The sequence below is a fragment of the Pogona vitticeps genome, chromosome 1, assembly GCF_051106095.1.
Source record: "Pogona vitticeps strain Pit_001003342236 chromosome 1, PviZW2.1, whole genome shotgun sequence".
Taxonomy (NCBI): domain Eukaryota; kingdom Metazoa; phylum Chordata; class Lepidosauria; order Squamata; family Agamidae; genus Pogona; species Pogona vitticeps.
Genome location: NC_135783.1, coordinates 19797106 through 19815480, shown reverse-complemented (window position 1 = coordinate 19815480; position 18375 = coordinate 19797106). Strand labels below are relative to the sequence as shown.

Sequence of the window (18375 nt, the reverse complement as noted above, 5' to 3'; positions counted from 1 at the left end):
CCCCAAAGAAAACACACAATTGTAGTCATGAGTAAATTCTCTTGTATATTGAGGCAAATTCTCCAAGCGATTTCAGCAATAGAGACAGAAGAAAAGGACCAAGAAACAGCAAAGTATACAAGCAATGCAACTTTGCATGCAATTCAGATGCAGAGCAAACCATCCCTATCACCTTCCCTCAGGTCAGTGATTTGAGCAAAAGGTCCTCCAATCCCTGAAGCAGATTACATCTAGATTGGACCCTTTGGGAGAAAGAGGATGATGAGGGAAGGAACGCTTTCCAGTTCTCCTTTTTTTTTTTTTTTTTTTGGTTTACACAGCTCCTATGCACATTCACGGTTTCCGCCTCACTGGCATTCCAGCGGCAGAAGAGAAATTGTCGGCCTGCTGGAGTAGCCTTGCAGCATGATTCTCAGCCGGTTTTCTTCACCACATGGATGAAATAACAGGGGATGTATTGCTGGCCTGGTTTGTAAGGCTTGAAGTCACCTAGGACGGTGTGTTCGCATGGGCCTTGTATAGATTTTTTCAGCAGTTCTGTGAAAGGCTCCAGGAGGTGAGGATAGTAAGAGAGGCGGAATTGACTGGTGAGAAATTAAAATAAATAAATAAAGTTATTCACTTAAATTGTATGAGAGAGACTGCACACCTGCTCACAGTGTCTTGTGATCAGCATTCCCCCAGCTTTGTGCTGTCCAGATGTGGACTACATCTCCCATCAGCCTAGGCCTTGTGGCCATTATACCGATCAAGATGACTTGTTTATTATTCATTTTACTTATTTGTTAACATATCCTGCCTTTCCTTCAAGGCCTATTGTTTTCTCTTTTTATCAACGTTTACTGATGATTAATGTTTTGTTTAATATTTTTAACTTGTTTAAAGTGGTGTTAATCATTTTAAGTACTGTTTTAGTGGAAAGGCAGCATAAAACTATAACAATAAATACAAATAAATAAACCAAGCCAAGAGTGATAGGCCTAAGGTCACCCAGTAACTTCCATGGCTCTGTGGCCATTAGAACCTGCTTTCAAGTCCAGACCTGATATCTTAGCCATTACATGATCACATTGTTTCTCCTTAGTAGTGGGCCTGGCAGCAGAGACCTTGAAGGCTGATCTCAAAGCTATAGGTAGATTCCTACACGTTCATCACTTATCTTAGGCACCTGTCAGCTTTCTTTGACCTTATACCAAATGGCATATCTGCTATCAAACTAAAACCTCTGAATGACCCATGATGATCTTAGAGGGAAAAGCACCTTAGTTCTGGACTTCCATCATTTCCTTCAGGTGGGACCTGCAGTGTGTAGTCCAATGTCACCATATTTGGTTTGTTGTTCACAAGGAGTACTGATGTAGTGATGTCCTTGGTTAAGTCACTCTGGGAAACAGGCAGAGAATGAACCTCCAGTTTTTATTTAATTCCCCAATTCGAAGCTTCCCTGGCTTCTTCCTCATACCTAATCTTCCCACTGCCTTATCCCAGTCACAGGTTAACACTTCTGCCCCACAGAATCCCACCTCCTCTCTGTTCCGATTCATACAAACCAGATACACATGAGCACATCCACAGAAGCCTCGGAAGCTGCCTTGTGCTCAGTCAAACCTTTGGTCCAGGTACTCCCAGCTCTGACTGGCAGCAGAGCTCTTGGGTTTCAAGCATCCTTCATTCTACCTGAAGACCTCTGGTCTTATCTAAGGGTCTCCAGGTGCTAACCAGGCCTGACCCCGCTTAGCTTATGAAATCAGGCAAGGATGACATCTGACCCGACTTCTCCCTCTGTTCATTTAGTTTGCTCCCAGAGCTGGCCTTCCAATAAAGATGACCTGTACCTTTAATAAATCTATACCATAATCAGCCTCTCCTTGGGAAAAAAGCAGGTAGCATTCTATAGAACCTAACTGAAACCTCAGCAGAATGTCAACAGAAACCTAGGCATTGCTGCCACCGCTGATAACGACAACAACAATAACAACAGCGAAGAGGAACATCTGAGCTGTCATGCTAGATCTTCGTAAAAAAGATTCCATTTTGAATCCAAATAATCTGCTTCCACTTAGCACAGTTGACTATGATAGAAATTCTCTGCTGCTCATGTGTGTGCTTGATTTTCTTCTTTGAATGGTTTATCCTTAATCTATATTATAGTATCATTTACTATAATCTAATAGTCCTCTAGATATGGTCTTAATTGACCTGATCAGGTACCTGGCTGCAGAGCCAGAGGTTGGCAGTTCAATTCCCCACTGTACCTCCTGTGGGAAGAGCCAACCTGTGTAGCCATGAGCAAGCTGCACAGTCCCAGGGTGCCCCCCCCCAGAAGAAGAGAATAGTAAACCACTTAGAGTACTGTCTACCTAGAAAACAATGAAAAGGGTTGTCATAAGTCATAAATGACTTTACGGCATACAGTCATTATTGAGAAGTTGAAAAGTGATGGCCTTGCCTTTGGGAACAAGATTGGACCACAGTTCTGTGAACTGAGGTAACTGCGGAACTAAAGCACAGGTGCACAGAAAGATTTGTGCCAGGTCAGACTGTATGTCTGTCTAGCCCAGTATTATCTATTGCAATCAGGCAGATAGCGCAGTCTTGTTTGGAAGTCCCAACAGACTTCAAACACTAAGTGAATACAATATAGATCTCAAGAGATTATCCTTTCTTGGAAAGCAGAGGCAAAATGCTATGTCTCAAGTGTACCTTCACCTGTAAAACTCACTACCAGCCAAGCTAGATGGTTCTCCCTGATATGTTCCCTTTGCACTTGTGGGGAGAGGTACAGTGGTGCCTCGCTTAGCGATGTTAATTGGTTCAAAAAAAATCGCTATGGGAAAACATCGCTAAGCAAAACACCATTTCCCATAGGAATGCATTGAAAACCGGATAATCCGTTCCAATGGGAACGGATTACCATCCTTAAGTGAAAATCGCCATAGGAACATCGCTAAGCGAAACACGGTTCCCCCATTGGAATGCATTGAATAGGTTTCAATGCATTTCAATGGTTTTGACATGTCCGTTTTCGCTATTTTTAAAGTGTCTTAAAATGTTCAAAAACTGTTTAAAATGTTTGGAATCGTTAGTGCACCCTGTAAAACCTTTGCAAACTTAATTTGGCTTTGTTCCGCGTCTTCGTTAATTTTTGGTGAATTTTTTCTCCCCCCATTGAAATGCATTGAACTGTAGGCTTGACAGCTGTCAAGGCATTCCAATGGGGGGGGGGGGGAATTCACCAAAAATTAACGAAGACAGAACAAAGCCAAATTAAGTTTGCAAAGGTTTTACAAGGTGCACTAATGATTCCAAGCATTTTAAACAGTTTTTGAACATTTTAAGACACTTTAAAAATAGCGAAAATGGACATCGCTAAGCGAAACAGGGGTACCCAAACTGTCATCGCTATACGAGGCATGGTCCCGAACATTGCTATGCGAAATTTCCCCATAGGAAACATCACTAAACGGAGCGCAAGATCGCTCCAAAAACCTCATCGCTAAGCGAATACATCGTTAAATAAAGCAATCACTAAGCGAGGCACCACTGTAGTTTCATTTTGGCATAGAAGCACCTTCAAGTATGCAGCATTATCTCAAGTAGTAGTGCAGCATGTTCTCTGTCAAAATTATTGTCAAAAAGCTATGAAAACTCCATTATGAGTTTCACCTTCCTTCCAGCAGCTTATTTCTGGCAATACCTTGTAGTAGATGTTCTTCCCAGGAGGAGCACAGCCCGTTTCCAAAATGTAGTCATAGTTACGGTGGTCAATGACAAAAATGCCACCTGGACGTACCATGCTGGCTATGTTCTTAAGGGCCTGTTTGTGAACAGCCTGGTCACCTAGAAATACCAAAAAGAAGAAGTTTAATTCCTTCCTGTCCCACTGAGACACCTGTATCCATCATATAAGCCTTAAAGAGCCATCTCTCTTTAAATAGCAAGCTGTTTTACTCTACTTCAAAATGTGGAAAGCCTGGTTTTCTGCTCATTTTGCCAAGGCAGGCTCTGGATTAGTGCCTCAAAGTCCGTTCTAAGTGGGTCACTACTTCTAGGTCTTGAGAGCTTTTAAGGACCCTACTTCAACTACCATACTGAGGTCCTAATCATGAGGGCTTACCAAAGAGACTACTGTAAATGGAGTCCATGTGAAGAATGGCCTTATCTGTGGTAGCCCCTGGCAGAATGATTAGTCATTTTTCCTTCATTAGCATCTGAGGACAGATTGAGATCTATCCTCTTTTTGTTCTGCTATTAATTAGTTGTTTTGTTACATGTACTGCTGATTTCCATCTAGTTTTTCCTTGCAAATTTGGTTTATTTATATTAAAAATTCAATAAATTGCTTCTTTAATAGAAAAACAGTATCAGTACATTTTAGATAAACAGAACTGTACATAATAACTTCAAGACAGCTATGATTGCCACAGATGACTGACATTCTACACAGTACATGACCTTTGCCATCTGCTTATCATATATACATGTGTGGGTAAACCTGGACTTGGAGGTGGGGCCGTACTGAGAAACAAAGAATTCCTTACAGTACACAGCTTCCAATCTGAGAGTGCCAGGAAATTGCCAATGAAATGAGCAAGATGATAAAAGAACTTGGAAAACCTGAAAAGTCAGCAGGACGGTATGCTGCGTAAGGTACTCACTACAACTCTCCAATTACCTAAACTAGATAAGGAACTTCTGGTCTGCCTGATATTCCAGCCTTCTAGAAGCCTGAGCCAGTGTGACTGACAGTACAGAGAGCATAGAAATAGCCCCAAACATCTGGTGGACCAAAGATTCCCCACATCTGGTTTAGAAAAAGATACCATGAAAGGAGCAATGTGTTAAAAGCAGGCATGAGTTGGGACAAAGTCTACTGCTCATCACATCTTACCAAATCTTTCTGGCCTCGTCTTTTGTTCTATACCTTTGAGTGCTCTGCCACTTCGGCATCTTTCTACCTTTCTGACTGGTCTTTTCTTGCTTCATAGATCTACAGCCCCTGCAGCAGCTGTATGATGCAGTTCCCCTCCTTTTCAAATCCCTCAAAAGCCTGCATTGATGTGTAAATGTTACTGCACTTGCTCGTGCTCATTCACTACTATCCTGCATCTTTTCTTGTCATCATCACTACATTGTAAGATTTTAATGGTATGAACCTATCTCTGTAAAGAACCATGATCAGTAATAATGCTATAAAATAATAAATTCCTCTTCAGTAGATTTACAGTGAGACATCATCTCCATCTAACTCTTTTCCCCATTGTACCATATAATATAGTGCTGATGCTGAAAAGTTGTTTCTATTGATTTGGTTGGGCTATAAGCCTAAATGAATGTCCTGGTCATATTCACTGACCCCTTCCTTCTTCTTCTTATTCAGCAGTTGCAGACTGGAAGTGTCTTTAAGGCCTTAATCCAATGTTTCCCACCATAATCTCCACAGCTGTTGCTGCTGTTGATACATACCATCAAGTCGCCTCCAATTTGTAGCAACCCTATGTATAAGCAATTTCCCAAATCTCCTGTCCTCGACAGCCCTGCTCTGCTCCTGCAGACTCACACCTGTGGTTTCCTTTAGGGAGTCAGACTATCTCATATTCAATCATCCTCTTTTCCTTCTGCCCTCCAGCTTTCTCAGCATTATTGTCTTTTCCAGAGAATCTTGGCACCTTGTGATGTGCCCAAAGTAGGACAGCCTCAGCTTCAACATTTTTGCCTCCAAACTCATTTCAGGCTTGATTTGACCTAGGACCCACTCGTTTGTCTTTCTGGCAGTCCAATGCATCTGCAAAGTTCTCCACCAGCAGTGCATTTAAAACAAATCCTTTTTTCCCATCAGCTTTTTTAATTGTCCAGCTTTCACACCCATACAAGAGTGTGGATGATCCTGGTCTTGGTCTCCAGTGATACATCCTTACACTTGATGACCTTTTCTAACTCTTTCATTGCTGCCCTTCCAACTCTCAGTCATCTTCTGATTTCTTGGTGACAATCTCCATTTGGATTGATGATTGTACCAAAGTATACAAAATCACTATTTCAATTTCTTCGTTGTTGACGCTAAAGATGTGTAGTTCCTCTGTAATCACAATTTTTGTCTTCTTACTGTTCAACTGCCCTGTTTTTCTGAAAATAAGACCTAACCTGAAAATAAGCCCTAGTATGATTTTTCAGGATGCTCCTAATATAAGCTCTGCCCCCAAAATAAGACCCAGTTAAGTGAAACCCCGCCCTCCACCTTTATGCAGCAACCAGAAGATGATGACATGACTGTATTTGAATAAATGTAGATGGCTGTACATGAAAAAAATAAAACATCCCCTGAAAATAAGCCCTAACTAAATGTGCAAAAATTAATATAAGAACCTGTCTTATTTTGGGGGAAACATGGTAGCTAGCTCATGGAATTATGGAAGTCCAACCTTTCTGGAGAGGACAGGATTGAGAAAGGCTGCCTTAACCAATCTGGTGTTAAATTTTAATGAGATCTTAAAACCCTGCTTCACTCTTAAAGATTGACAGCTAGGATAAGAGTTCTTTCTCCTTGTTCTTTCTTCATCATGCCCTGTGACACTCACCTTTAAAATCTGGGAGATGTGCAAAAGAGTTTCCCAAGCAGATGACAGCATCAAAGCCCTCACCCGGCTTCTGTAGGTCTTGTGGCAGAGTGAGCCAGTTTGCCTCCTCAATGACTGTGGAACAAAAAAACCATAGTTGGGGCCATTTGCTATTGTGACAAGTAACACATTTATTGTAGCATGAGCTTTCAAGGAGATTCAGGGAGTGATGGTGCAGAATTTCAGGTGTATACATATATGCATGGGATGTATGGTGAAACTGTAAATCGTGAGGCCAGAGGGAAGTTAAATGCACAAAGTACTGATAATGGCAGAACAGAAAAAGCACGCTGTGCACATGGAAGTGGTTGCTGTCATCCAAAAATTAAGTCTTTAGATTCAATTCAATTCAAGCTCTAGCAATTATATTGTGCTCTTCAAATATACCACTGCACTGCGTAAGTGCTTAATACAATATGGCACTTAATTTTTTTTTATCTTGAAGATATTTATACCCTTCCCCCACTACCCTGCCGCCTGCAACCCATGATCTTGACATCTAGTTCTTGACAAACCCCACAGACACAATTTACTCTGTTCACATATGCCAAAACTATTTCACAAGTGAGCTGAAATAAATAGCCTCTTCGCATTTGATTAAAAACCTTGCTTTACAATCAAAACCACGCTTTCCTTCAAAATAAATCTGCACTTCCTTAATTTAAAAAAATCTATAATTACTTATTGGTTAGACAAACAGAAAATGAGATAATAAAAGATTGTATGGTGAGATGGGCTCAGAATATTGGTTCAGAAATTCCTTTGGTAGAATGGGAAAAATTACAGAAGATTAATGTTAGGATTACAAAGTCAATAACACTTAAAGAAAACGTATATAAAATGTTTTATAGGTGGTACTTAACTCCTGATAAAATTTGTCTAAAATGTATAAAGTATCCAATATTTGTTGGAAATGTAATGAAGAAAGGGAATCTTTTTTATATATGTGGCAGACATGTAAGAAAGTAAGAAGTTATTGGGGTAGCGTATGTGCATTTATATCACAAACAATGTTAGTTAATCTTGAGCTGAAACCAGAAACATTTCTACTGTCTATGATTCAACAAAATATGGATGAACATAAAAAAATTGTAATGATTCATATCATTACGGCGGCTAGAATTATATATACACAACTATGGAAGACGGACAAGATCCCTGATGAAGACCAACCGCTTACCTGTGGCACTGTGTAGTTGAAATTTTGAAAATCGGTTTTAAACATGCTAAACCTGATACAAAAACAAGTGTTTTTCAATGTGAAACTGCACTCTCAATGTATCATATACAGGTACTGTAGTTTGGTCCTGAGTCCCCATTAAAACAATACAGCTTGCTGTGTATGGCACAGTTGTGTCAAATTACACTGATCGGCCATAACATTATACTATTGACATATGAAATGAATAGTATTGATTATATTGTTACAATGGGACCTGTCAAAGGGTGGGATATACTAGGGAGCAGATGAACAGTCAGTTGAATTTAATGTGTTGGAAGCAGGAAATATGGGCAAGCTAAAAGATCCAATCCATGGAGGTCCCACCTTGCAACTTGCAGGACTACTGCTAATTGTCTTGGTGTCAGATACCACAGGACACATCCAGAGGTCTTGTGGAGTTCGTGCTGCAAAGCATCAGAGCTTTTTTGGCAGCACAAGGACCTGCATTATATTAGGCAGGTGGTTTTAATGTTGTGGCTAATCAGTGTAAGGGCAAAAGAAAGCTGCCATAACAAGGGCTCTAAGTGGGTTCCATTACTGTCTGTACCTTTGTCAGCCTTGGGGCTGCCTCAGAACAAAATGGATTAGACTTTCAGCTCTGCTGATCTGTGAACACTTGATTCTCTGTCTGAAGGAAGGAACTTTGCAGGAATGGGTTAATTACTTCCTTAGCCAGCTCTGCTGATCTCTGTATGCCTGATTTTATAGCTTTTGCCTTCCAGTTTCCAGAGTCATCTGACTTTTCCTGTTTGACATTCAGATTTTCCCATGGACCTGCAACATCTACCTAAATGTTGATGTTACAGCAAGCTTCATTAATTAGTACATATTTTGGTTGCTGCTCTAATCATATATGAAGGCATTAAATTAAATGAAAGCCAAGGCGTCTCCTTAAGCACCTTATAGCTCAGTGGTTTAGGCATCTGGCTGCAGAACCAGAAGTTGGGAGTTCAATTCCTCACTGTGACTCCTTGACAAGGGCTGGACTTGATGATCCATAGGGTCCCTTCCAGCTCCAAGATTATCATCTTTCCCCCAGTTTCTGACATGGCTCTCCCACCGTACCTAGTAATTAGGACACATAAGCTGAAATCCAGCAGTAAACTGCAATTAGATTCAATACATCACATGAGTTCCAGTTGCAGGCTGGGAGTGGCTGCTAGGCACCCTTCTGCTTCATCTCCATCTTGTTTTAAGTTGCTTACTCAAAACGAAACAACTCATCTTGATTTTTTAAATTTTCATTTGCTCCCTGCTGCTGAAGTTGTTGGAACCTGCTTTCTAAGCAAACAGATTTCCTCTTGTCCACTTCATTGAGCCTGTTTACAGGAAACCTGTTCCTCACCTTACTATTCATTGGAACTTTCAAAATCCAGTCTGGAAGTTTGGCAATTTTGGTAAGTGCCCGAAAATAACAAAGCAGAGATAAAAAAGATGAATAATGCTAATTTAATTTTATTTAGCATAATATTACTGAGCTGCAGATGACATGCTCCAGTTAACTTAACACAGTACTGTATATCCTTTACCTTTTTATTTGGGTGGTGGTGGTTCATATTCAGGTATTATTCTCAACTATATCTGTGTCTCCAGAGGGAAGGTTATTCATTTAATTCATAAACTTTTATACTGCCCCATTAGTGCAAGTCTCTATTCTGGGCAATTAACGATCAAGAACATCGAACAGAAATGACACTAATCAAACAGTAACAATAAATAAATTAAAAATAACAATCACAACTGGAGCATCACAAAAACTAAGACAACACAAATGAAAGAATATAATAAAGCATGGAGGGCAAGTGGCAGATTCATGTGAGATTGCTATCAAAGGCCTCTTTTGAAGAGCCATGTTTTGACCAACCTCTTAAAGGTAGGCAAAGAGGGGGCCAGACGCAGCTCGACTAGGATGCAATGACAAAGGGCTGGTGCCCCAACCAAGGCACCTCAACTTCTAGTGGATGTTTTCCTGGCCTCCTTTGGCTTAGCAACCTGGAGAAGTATGTCCTGGGAGGATTTGGTGGTGCAGCTAGATCTTCTTTGGGGGGGAAAATGCTCCAACAAGTAATGGGACCTCAAACTGTGAAAGGCTTTATAGATAAGCACCAAAACCTTGAACTTGACCCAGGACACCACAGGTAACCCGTGCAGGTGAGCCAAGACGGGTCAAATTTACTCACACCCACCACGAGCCTAGTGGCCGCATTCTAAACCTTCTGCAGTCTCAAGGGAAGCCCCATACAGAGAGTGTTACAGTAGTTGATCTTGGACTTCACCAGTGTGTGCACCAATGTCCTCAGACCTCCCTCGTCTAGGTAGGAGCAAAGCTAAGTGATAAGTCTCATCTGACTAAAGGCCAACCTGGTCACCACTGCAGTCTGGGAATCCCAAGAAAGATATGGACTCAGAAACACAACCAAATTCCAAACTTGATTGCTAAGTCTAGGGAGGTTTATTTATTCTCTGGGATAACAGTTAACACTAGTGAGGATAGTGGTGAAGCTAGCAGCAGGGTCAGATCTAAGCTCAGTTTTGTTTTCAGATGCATGGTTAGGACAGAAGCTAGAACTTAATCCATAAAGGAGATGAAAACAGCAGAATTTAAATGTGGGCAAACTAAATGCTTTTCAGAATTCAACTATTGGTAAGTCACTATGAAATATCACTTTAAAGTCTGATTCTAATGCTGACTCAGTATTGCAAACATATAAAGATCTAAGTGATCACCCAAGACCCATTTTAACTAACTCAAGGCGAAACAAAACACAGCCCATGAAGTCCTTATGGTTTGATAAAGCAAGAAGGGAATCTAAGAAGCTAGATCCACCGAACATGTGTTGCACCTGATCCTATGGAACAAAGTAATTGAGACAGGATTACAACTAAACTCAGTTAAGAAATCTCAGTTCCAATAAAAATGTTGGTCAGATCTCAAGGTAGCAGCAGCAGAGACAAATGCAACTTAACTTCTGGCACTTAGTGCAAAGAAATAAAATTTACATTTGATACATCAGCTTCATCATGGGAAACTTTTATGCAAACTTCTGTAAAGATGATGAAGCTGAAAGATGAACAAACAGCAGGGAATCTTTGGCACCAGATATCAGTTCCTTTCCATCATGATCTCCTGCTTCTGAGATTTAAGTTATGCAGTTGGTGAAGAGTAATAAGGCACCAGGGGAGGATTTTCTGCCACAACTGGTGAGTTTCACTTATATTCGCTTATAAACAATACAAGCTGAGTCCCTAAAGGCTGGAACCTAAGCATAAAAGTACCAGTACTCAAGAAAGATATAAAAGTATTCTAAGAAAACCTATGCAAAACATCACTTACAAAAAGCAGAGGACTGGGCAGAAGAATATGCTTTGTTGGCCAAAGAGCAGGCAGAACGTGCAGGTGTACCTTGGATAACTGTTACATTCTGTACCATCTGATAACTAAATATTATGAAGGAAAGTGCACAGCTTTTTGCCACTTTCACTGAACTTAGTGCAGCCTTTGACTCTATAAACAGGCAAGACCTCTGGAAGAAAATGCTCGACCCAAACATAGATTGGAGATTGTTGTTTTTAATGAAAGCTCTCAATGCTGGAATCTGTCTGTCTCAGGGTCCAAACTGGCCCTACTTATGCTGTCTCAGATCTGACCCCAACCTATGAAGGTGTTCTCCAAGGCTGTACTTTAGCCCCATTTTGTTTTAACTTTTATATAAACAACACTGCTAAAGTCTTGCAAAACCAGGATGACCACATGCCCATGATTTTGAATAGATCTGTAAATGTTTTACTCTATGCAGATGACATGATTTTATTGTCAACAACACAAGTTGGGCAGAGAAGACCGCTAAGATAGTTTGGCTCTTGTTGTGCAGAACATGACCTAGTCATGCTAAATCCAGAGTTGCAGTGTTCAGTAAGAGGAAACAACTGCACAAAAATTATTAGAACAAGTAAAATCTTGTTATCCTGGCCTATCATTCTCAGCTACAGGAGCTTGGGTTATATAAATAAAGAGAAGCAAGCAAACTGACAGCAGCTGTCTAAAATCTTTAAACAGACTTCTGAATTTTGCATACGCAGGTACATTACACTCAATTCTAAATATCTTCAAGGCAAAGGCAATACTAATGCTAATTTTTGGTGTAGAAATCTGGAGTTTTGCTGATCTTACCAAAAATGAAAGAGTTCAAAACAATTTTCTATGTATGATATTAATAATAATCATGTGTCGTCAAGTCAATTCTGATTTATGGTGACCTTTTTTTCAGAGGTTTCACGGTAGAGAATCCACAGAAGTGGTTTAGCATTCTTTTCTTCGGGGGGGGGGGGAGGCCTGAGATTGTGCAGCTTGCCCAAGGTGACACAGGCTGGCTCTACATGCAGGAGGCGCAGCGGAGAATTTAACTCCCAACCTCTGGCTCTGCAGCAAGACACTTAAACCACTGAACTATCCAGACAGCTCATGTATGATATTAGGAGTTTCTAAATCTACCCTGTCCTATTTAAACAGAGCAGAACTAGGCATGGGTATGTTTTATGGAGTGATATATGTTAGGATGGTCAGCTACTGGTGTAGAATTAACCAGATGAAGGAAAGTAGACTTCCCAAGATTTAACTAGAGTAGTGGTTCTCAACCTTGGGAAACCCAGGTCTCCAAGGAATCCTGGCAAGCACAGCTAGTGTGAAGGCTTCTGGGAACTGCAGTCCAAGAATACCTGGGCTACCCAAGATTGGGAGCCACTACTCTAGACCATTTATTTCACAATGGAACTCTTAAAACAATGTAACATAGATTTTTCAGGTGACCCCTTATAGAAACAGAACAATGCCTGGCTTACCTTCTGCATGGTTGGTGTTCCCTCTCCTTTCTAGCAGTGCCCTAGAACTTTTATGGAGGGTCTTTATGACAGTCACAGAAATATTTTATTACTGTTATTAAACGTTGGGTTCTCTTGCACATATTTCATGCGTCTGCGAAACCATGTTATAAGAGGTTTTAATCAGAGCTTGAGAAGATAGTGTTTTGGACGATAACTCCCAAAAGCTCTCAGGCAGCAGGGCTATTTCCCCCCAAGCTTTGCTTTCAGAAATAAGCAAGTATATTTACATTTAATCACATATGAAATAGATGCTGACCCAGACAGGAATATTTGGTTGGCAGTCCAAACAAAATCCCACATTACCCCAGTCATCAAAAGGCGCTTCTTTTCGGCGGTTCCATCGTTCCTTCAAGGCATATTTGAGCATCTTGTCACTGGCGTCCACGCTGGTGACTTTAAATCCTTCCTCAACCAGCATGATGGAATCCACACTGCACCAGAAACAGAGAGAGATGGCTATGTCACCAGAGGAATTAAACCAGGAATAAAGTTTTTCTCAGATTAATTTACACAGACATGGGAGAAGGAACATCCTAAAGAACTCATTCCATCTGAACGTACACCGATTTAATTAAGTAAGACCAACTGTGATCTTCTAATACTGCCCTCATAATCATAAATATGAACTATATGATTATCCATCACAATTCATAGAAAAGAGATAGGGAAAAGCCAGTATTTTCCCACATCAGTGAACATTAATATGGGGGAAGGATCTATATTGTATGTTTTCTCCTTATCACAAAATTATGTTTTTTAAAATTATCTTTACAATAGAGATGGAAATCAGTTGCCTTCTATGTGTTGCTGACTACAATTCTCATCATCCCTCACAACAGGTTATGCTGGCTAAGGCTGATGGGAGTTGTAATCCAACAACATCTAGAGTGCCAGATTGCCCAGCCCCACTTGAGGGCAAGGATTCACACATGTTTCTCAGCTGTAAGTTGCTTTTAAGGACTTGGAACAAATTTATCTAGGCAGCAAGACTACATTGGTTTTTGCAGGTCTGTTTTCCATGGCTTAACACATGCTAGGCAAATTAGCACACCAACGTGCAGAAGACTAGCATGTGCACAAATCCCTACCATGATGGAAGGGAAAAGTTCCATTATGTTATAATAATTACAGTCTCGGTCCTTCTAGCTGTAGAAATCCACACCCATTTGTGCAGGACACCAGAAAATCCTACTGATGATTTTATGCTTCCATAAAATAAATCATTAATGTCTTCAATTGAGATTGCCAGTCATTAACAAGATATTGGTTGTGTTGCCATGTGCACAGCATATCACACAAGCAGGCACACACCCAGGAACGCAGCCAGCATCTCATTAGTGAGCAGCAATTTGTGACCAAGATTTCCACAGTTCCCCTGGATTAAAGAGTAAACTTGAACGGCAATAGGATTCTAGCCAACATTTAACCTCATCAAACTTTAAAACAGTGAACGGACAAGATAGACACTTTCAAGACCTCGTCAGGAATAGATAGGAAACAAGGATAGGAAACAAGCGCTGGTTTACACAGACCTGGGATGCTCTTGGAACCTCCCCATTTTACATCCTCACATTCGGGCACAGCAGGGGAGAAGTGGGGACTGCCATGCAGGACATGGGAAACAAAAAGCAGTTTCCTGCTAAATATCTACATATCCATCCCCAGCAAGGCTGGAACAGTTGATCAAGTAAGTGTTAATCAATCAAAAACATGTCTCTAATCGGGGAAGACTTTTGAGAAAAAAAAATTCTCACAAACATATTTACACAACAGAGGTGGCAAAAGTTCTCTTAGAAGAGACAGACTGACGGTGTGGTGTATGAAAAAAGGGGGAAGGTTTATTTTATTATATTCCCCAATGGCACACACGCTGGGATTGTCTATCACGAGCCTAGGACATGTTTCTCCTTTTACGAGGCTGTTTCTTCACACAGAGATTCAGACCACTTTAGAATCACAGAATCATGAAGTTGGATGGGGCCTTTAAGGCCATCCAGTCCAACCCCCTGCTCAGTGCAGGAATCCAAATCAAAGGATATCTGCCAGCTCTTTTGTCTAAATTTCTCTTGAATGTTGGAGCACTCACCACCTCTGGAGGCAATTGGCCCTATTTCATCACATCTCAAGGTAATTAACACCAGACAACTGAACAACGAAGATTTGTTTTGAAGACTGTGGCAGGTTGGAGCCAGCCCTTCTCACAGATCTGCACAATTCACTGGGGCTTTAGCCTTTATCTGTCCATCCATCTATCTTATATGCACTCTCTGGGCCGTCCAATAGCGTGATACACACTTTCCAGGACAACCAACACATACAGACTACAAATAATGTCATGCCAATTGCAAACATTAACAAAGAATAAATGATACTATAAAACCACATAACTCACCAAATCTGATTTAAGTTGAGATTTAAACCACAGTTGGACATCAAAGAGCACACATTTAATAAAAGGCAGCTTTAAAGAGCTGGGTTTTAAGTGGCTTCTTAAAACCTGGGAAGGAGGACACCTGGTGAACTTCTAGTAGTTGTTCCAAGGATAAGAGGTCACAATAAAAAAAAATGCTGAGTTTCTAGTGGTAACTTTTCTGGCATCTATAGATGTTGCTGTTTTAAATAGTAACAAGTGCAAGGAGAAATGTTCCAGAAGGCCCTAAGCCGTATATATTTTGATGCCTAAAACAATTCTAACAAAGTCACTAAAATAACAGCAAGATATTTACCTCTAACCTAACCCACTGATAAAACAAAACGGGCTGATATTAAAGGAAGTGGCTCCATCTGCAAACTACAAGCGAGATTTTTCCTCCCCATTGGGTCCAATTGTTTTGATTCACTCCTCTCAGATCCTATTGACTCCAATGGGTCCAGTCTAAAAAGTACAGTACTAAACACGGATCCAGCTTTAATCCACCTTTCTGATTCTATCTGAAATAAATTTTGGGGTGGGTGGGTTTGGACAGGGATATAAATGGCCACAGCCTCACTGAACGACCGCACCTCCCGGTGTCAGCTTTCTGTTCTTTTGTGGAGTAAGAGAAAGTGAAAGGAAAGAGACGACAATGAAGAAGCCGAACCGGTGCCCCCCCCCCCGATCTTCCCCATCCCCGCATGAACAGAAGAGGGAAGGAGCCCGAATTGAAGACACACACACACACACACCCGCCGATCACGGCACGAAGGAGCCCGTCCGGCTGATGCAAGGCGCCCGCCTCCTTGCTGCCATCAACTTGTAGGGGCGGGGGAGGCGGGACCAGGTGTGTTGTGTGCCTTGAGAGCCCCGGGAGAGGGGAAGGGAGTCCCCCACAAAGGGAGCGGCTGTTCTTCCGGATTCGTTATCACGGAATAGAGCCAAGCTTTAAAACACGAGGCCGATGCTCTCGCACAGAAACCCGCAAGCGTTGGAGCCGGCCCCGAGGCCTCCTCTGCCGGGGCTCTTGCCTGCCTGCCTGCCTGCCTGCTCCTCCCGACTCACCCGGTGCCGCAGGCCACGTCGAGCACCGTCTTGCAGCGCTGGCCCCGCAGCAGCGACACCAGCCAGTTCTTGTACTCGGCCGTGCGGCTCCGCGTGTCGCCGATGTAGAGCTGCCAGACGCGAGCCGCCCGGCCGTCGGCGTACTGGTCCGGCAGCCCCTCGGCCGCCACGCCCAGCGAGCGGGTCCGATAGATACTGTCCACCATGGCGGGAGAGGAGGAGGAGGAGAAGGCAGTGACCACCACCGCGCGCCTCGGCTGCTGCCGGCGGTTCTGAACAACAGCCTGGCAGGCAGGCAGCCGGTATAGCCCGCGAGGCTCCTGCCCGACGAGGCCCCGCCCCTCCGATCGCAGCTGGCCAATCAAAGAGCGGGACCAGGGACACACCCACCTGCTCGCTCGCCCCGCCCCCACCCAGAGGAGGCGTCTTCCCCTCAGCCCCTGAGGCGCCGCGTCCAAGCGAAAGGAGGCTTCCCGCCCACCTCTTTACCGCTTCCAAGAATGGGCAGCCTCCTGCCTCTGACAGCTGGTAGGCAGGACCTGAACGCGCCCCTCGGCAGCACCCGGTTGTTTTTCCCAACCTGTGTCGAAACGATGGGTTTTCATGGTTGTGTAACATTTGGAGGTCTCATAAATGCCAAAAAGCAGCAGCCCCTCTTCGTGGGTTCGCGCTACAAAAGAAAAGTAGCGCAAAGAAAAACAGACTGAGGGACTTCCAGCGTTTTATTTCGCCTGAGGAAATGGACTTGTCAACGAAAGCTCACATTAAATGATAGCAGATCGTCTTTAAAGTGCCACAACGTGTTTTTAATTTTTTCCCCGTTTTCTTTCCGTTTTGCCTTTTACTTCAGAGTGTATTTTCCAGGATCAAATTTCACTTCCTCAGACACATAATAAAATTACATTGAGGGAAACAGATCCTTTGAAGAGAACAGTTGAGAGGGTTGAGGGTGTTTGGCCTGTAAAAAGGGGACTGAAAGGTGATAGGACCTGATTATTGCTTGCCTCAAGTCAATTACAATATAATGACAGCTCTCCCTGGGTTTTCTAGGGGTAAAGACTCAAGGAGCTCAACAGTGCCTCCTCCTGTGGATGCTTGGGGGTTGCACACCTGGCCCAAGGGTACCTCAGTAGTGTGCAACCTGTCAACCACACATGTTCCATGTGACCACTGTGGAGATTTACATTCCAGGAGCTCCAACCTACTGAGCTATACCAGCTCATGGTGACATCATGTTAAAGTTATGTTCCAACTTATGGCAACCGTATGAATGTTGTTGTTTAGTCGTTTAGTTGTGTCCGACTCTTTGTGACCCCATGGACCAGAGCATGCCAGGCCCTCCTGTCTTCCAATGGGTCAAATTCATGTTGGCAGCTTCAATGACACTGTCCAACCACCTTGTCCTCTGTTGTCCCCTTCTCTTGTCTTCACATTTTCCCAACATCAGGGTCTTTTCCAGGGAGTCCTCTCTTCTCATCAGATGGCCAAAGTATTGGAGTCTCAGTCTCAGCATCTGTCCTTCCAGTGAGCACTCAGGGTTGATTTCCTTTAGAATGGATAAGTTTGTTCTCCTTGCAGTCCAGGGGACTCTCAGGAGCTTCCTCCAGCACCGCAGTTCAAAAGCTGTGAATGAGCAATCTACAAAATGTCCTATCCTGAACAGCCCCCGCTCAGCTTTTCAAAGCTCAAGACAATGGCTTCTTCTACAAGTCAATCCATCTCACGTATGGTCTTCCTCTTTTCCTGTTTCTTTCTACTTTTTCTAGTGGGGTAAAACAATTATAGGATAAAATATATACTTTGCATGGAGAAGGTCCAAAATTTAGTCCTTAATAATTCCATTTAGGGATAGGAAAGAAACTCCTGATCCAAAACCCCAAAAAGCATCTGCAATAAACTTCAAGGAAACTCTTGATTCTCCACTTGGATTAGAGGAGTATATCTACAATCCCTTTCTGATCTGGATCGGGCTGATAGAAGTTGCAGGTTGAAACATTGGAAAAGCCAAAGATTTCCTACCCTTTGGTAGACGTTACTGAGCTGAATTAGAAGGAATTTAAAAAGATCAAGTGTAAGGACATGTCACTGTAGAGCAAGACCTATGTACAAGTGTGAAAGCTGAACAGTGAAGAAAACTGAAAGGAAGGAAAATAATCCATTTGAAATGTGGTGCTGGA

At 42.3% G+C, this 18375-nt stretch overlaps 1 protein-coding gene across 2 annotated transcripts; it reads right to left on the bottom strand.

Annotated features, from left to right (window-relative positions):
* Positions 1 to 25: 25 nt before the first annotated feature.
* On the bottom strand, positions 26 to 16486 carry GNMT (glycine N-methyltransferase). 2 transcript variants are annotated; one of them, XM_020808344.3, is made up of 6 exons: positions 16199 to 16482; positions 13024 to 13151; positions 6579 to 6692; positions 3698 to 3840; positions 1262 to 1383; positions 26 to 584 (listed from the first exon to the last, which is right to left on the bottom strand). In XM_020808344.3, exons 1-6 carry the CDS (start codon positions 16402 to 16404, stop codon positions 413 to 415), a joined length of 885 nt encoding a protein of 294 aa, XP_020664003.1. In that variant the 5' UTR covers positions 16405 to 16482; the 3' UTR covers positions 26 to 412. The 2 variants fall into 2 exon arrangements, with proteins under 2 accessions (XP_020664003.1, XP_020664004.1); XM_020808345.3 differs by lacking the exon at positions 1262 to 1383 and having other exon boundaries at positions 16199 to 16486.
* Positions 16487 to 18375: the final 1889 nt, after the last annotated feature.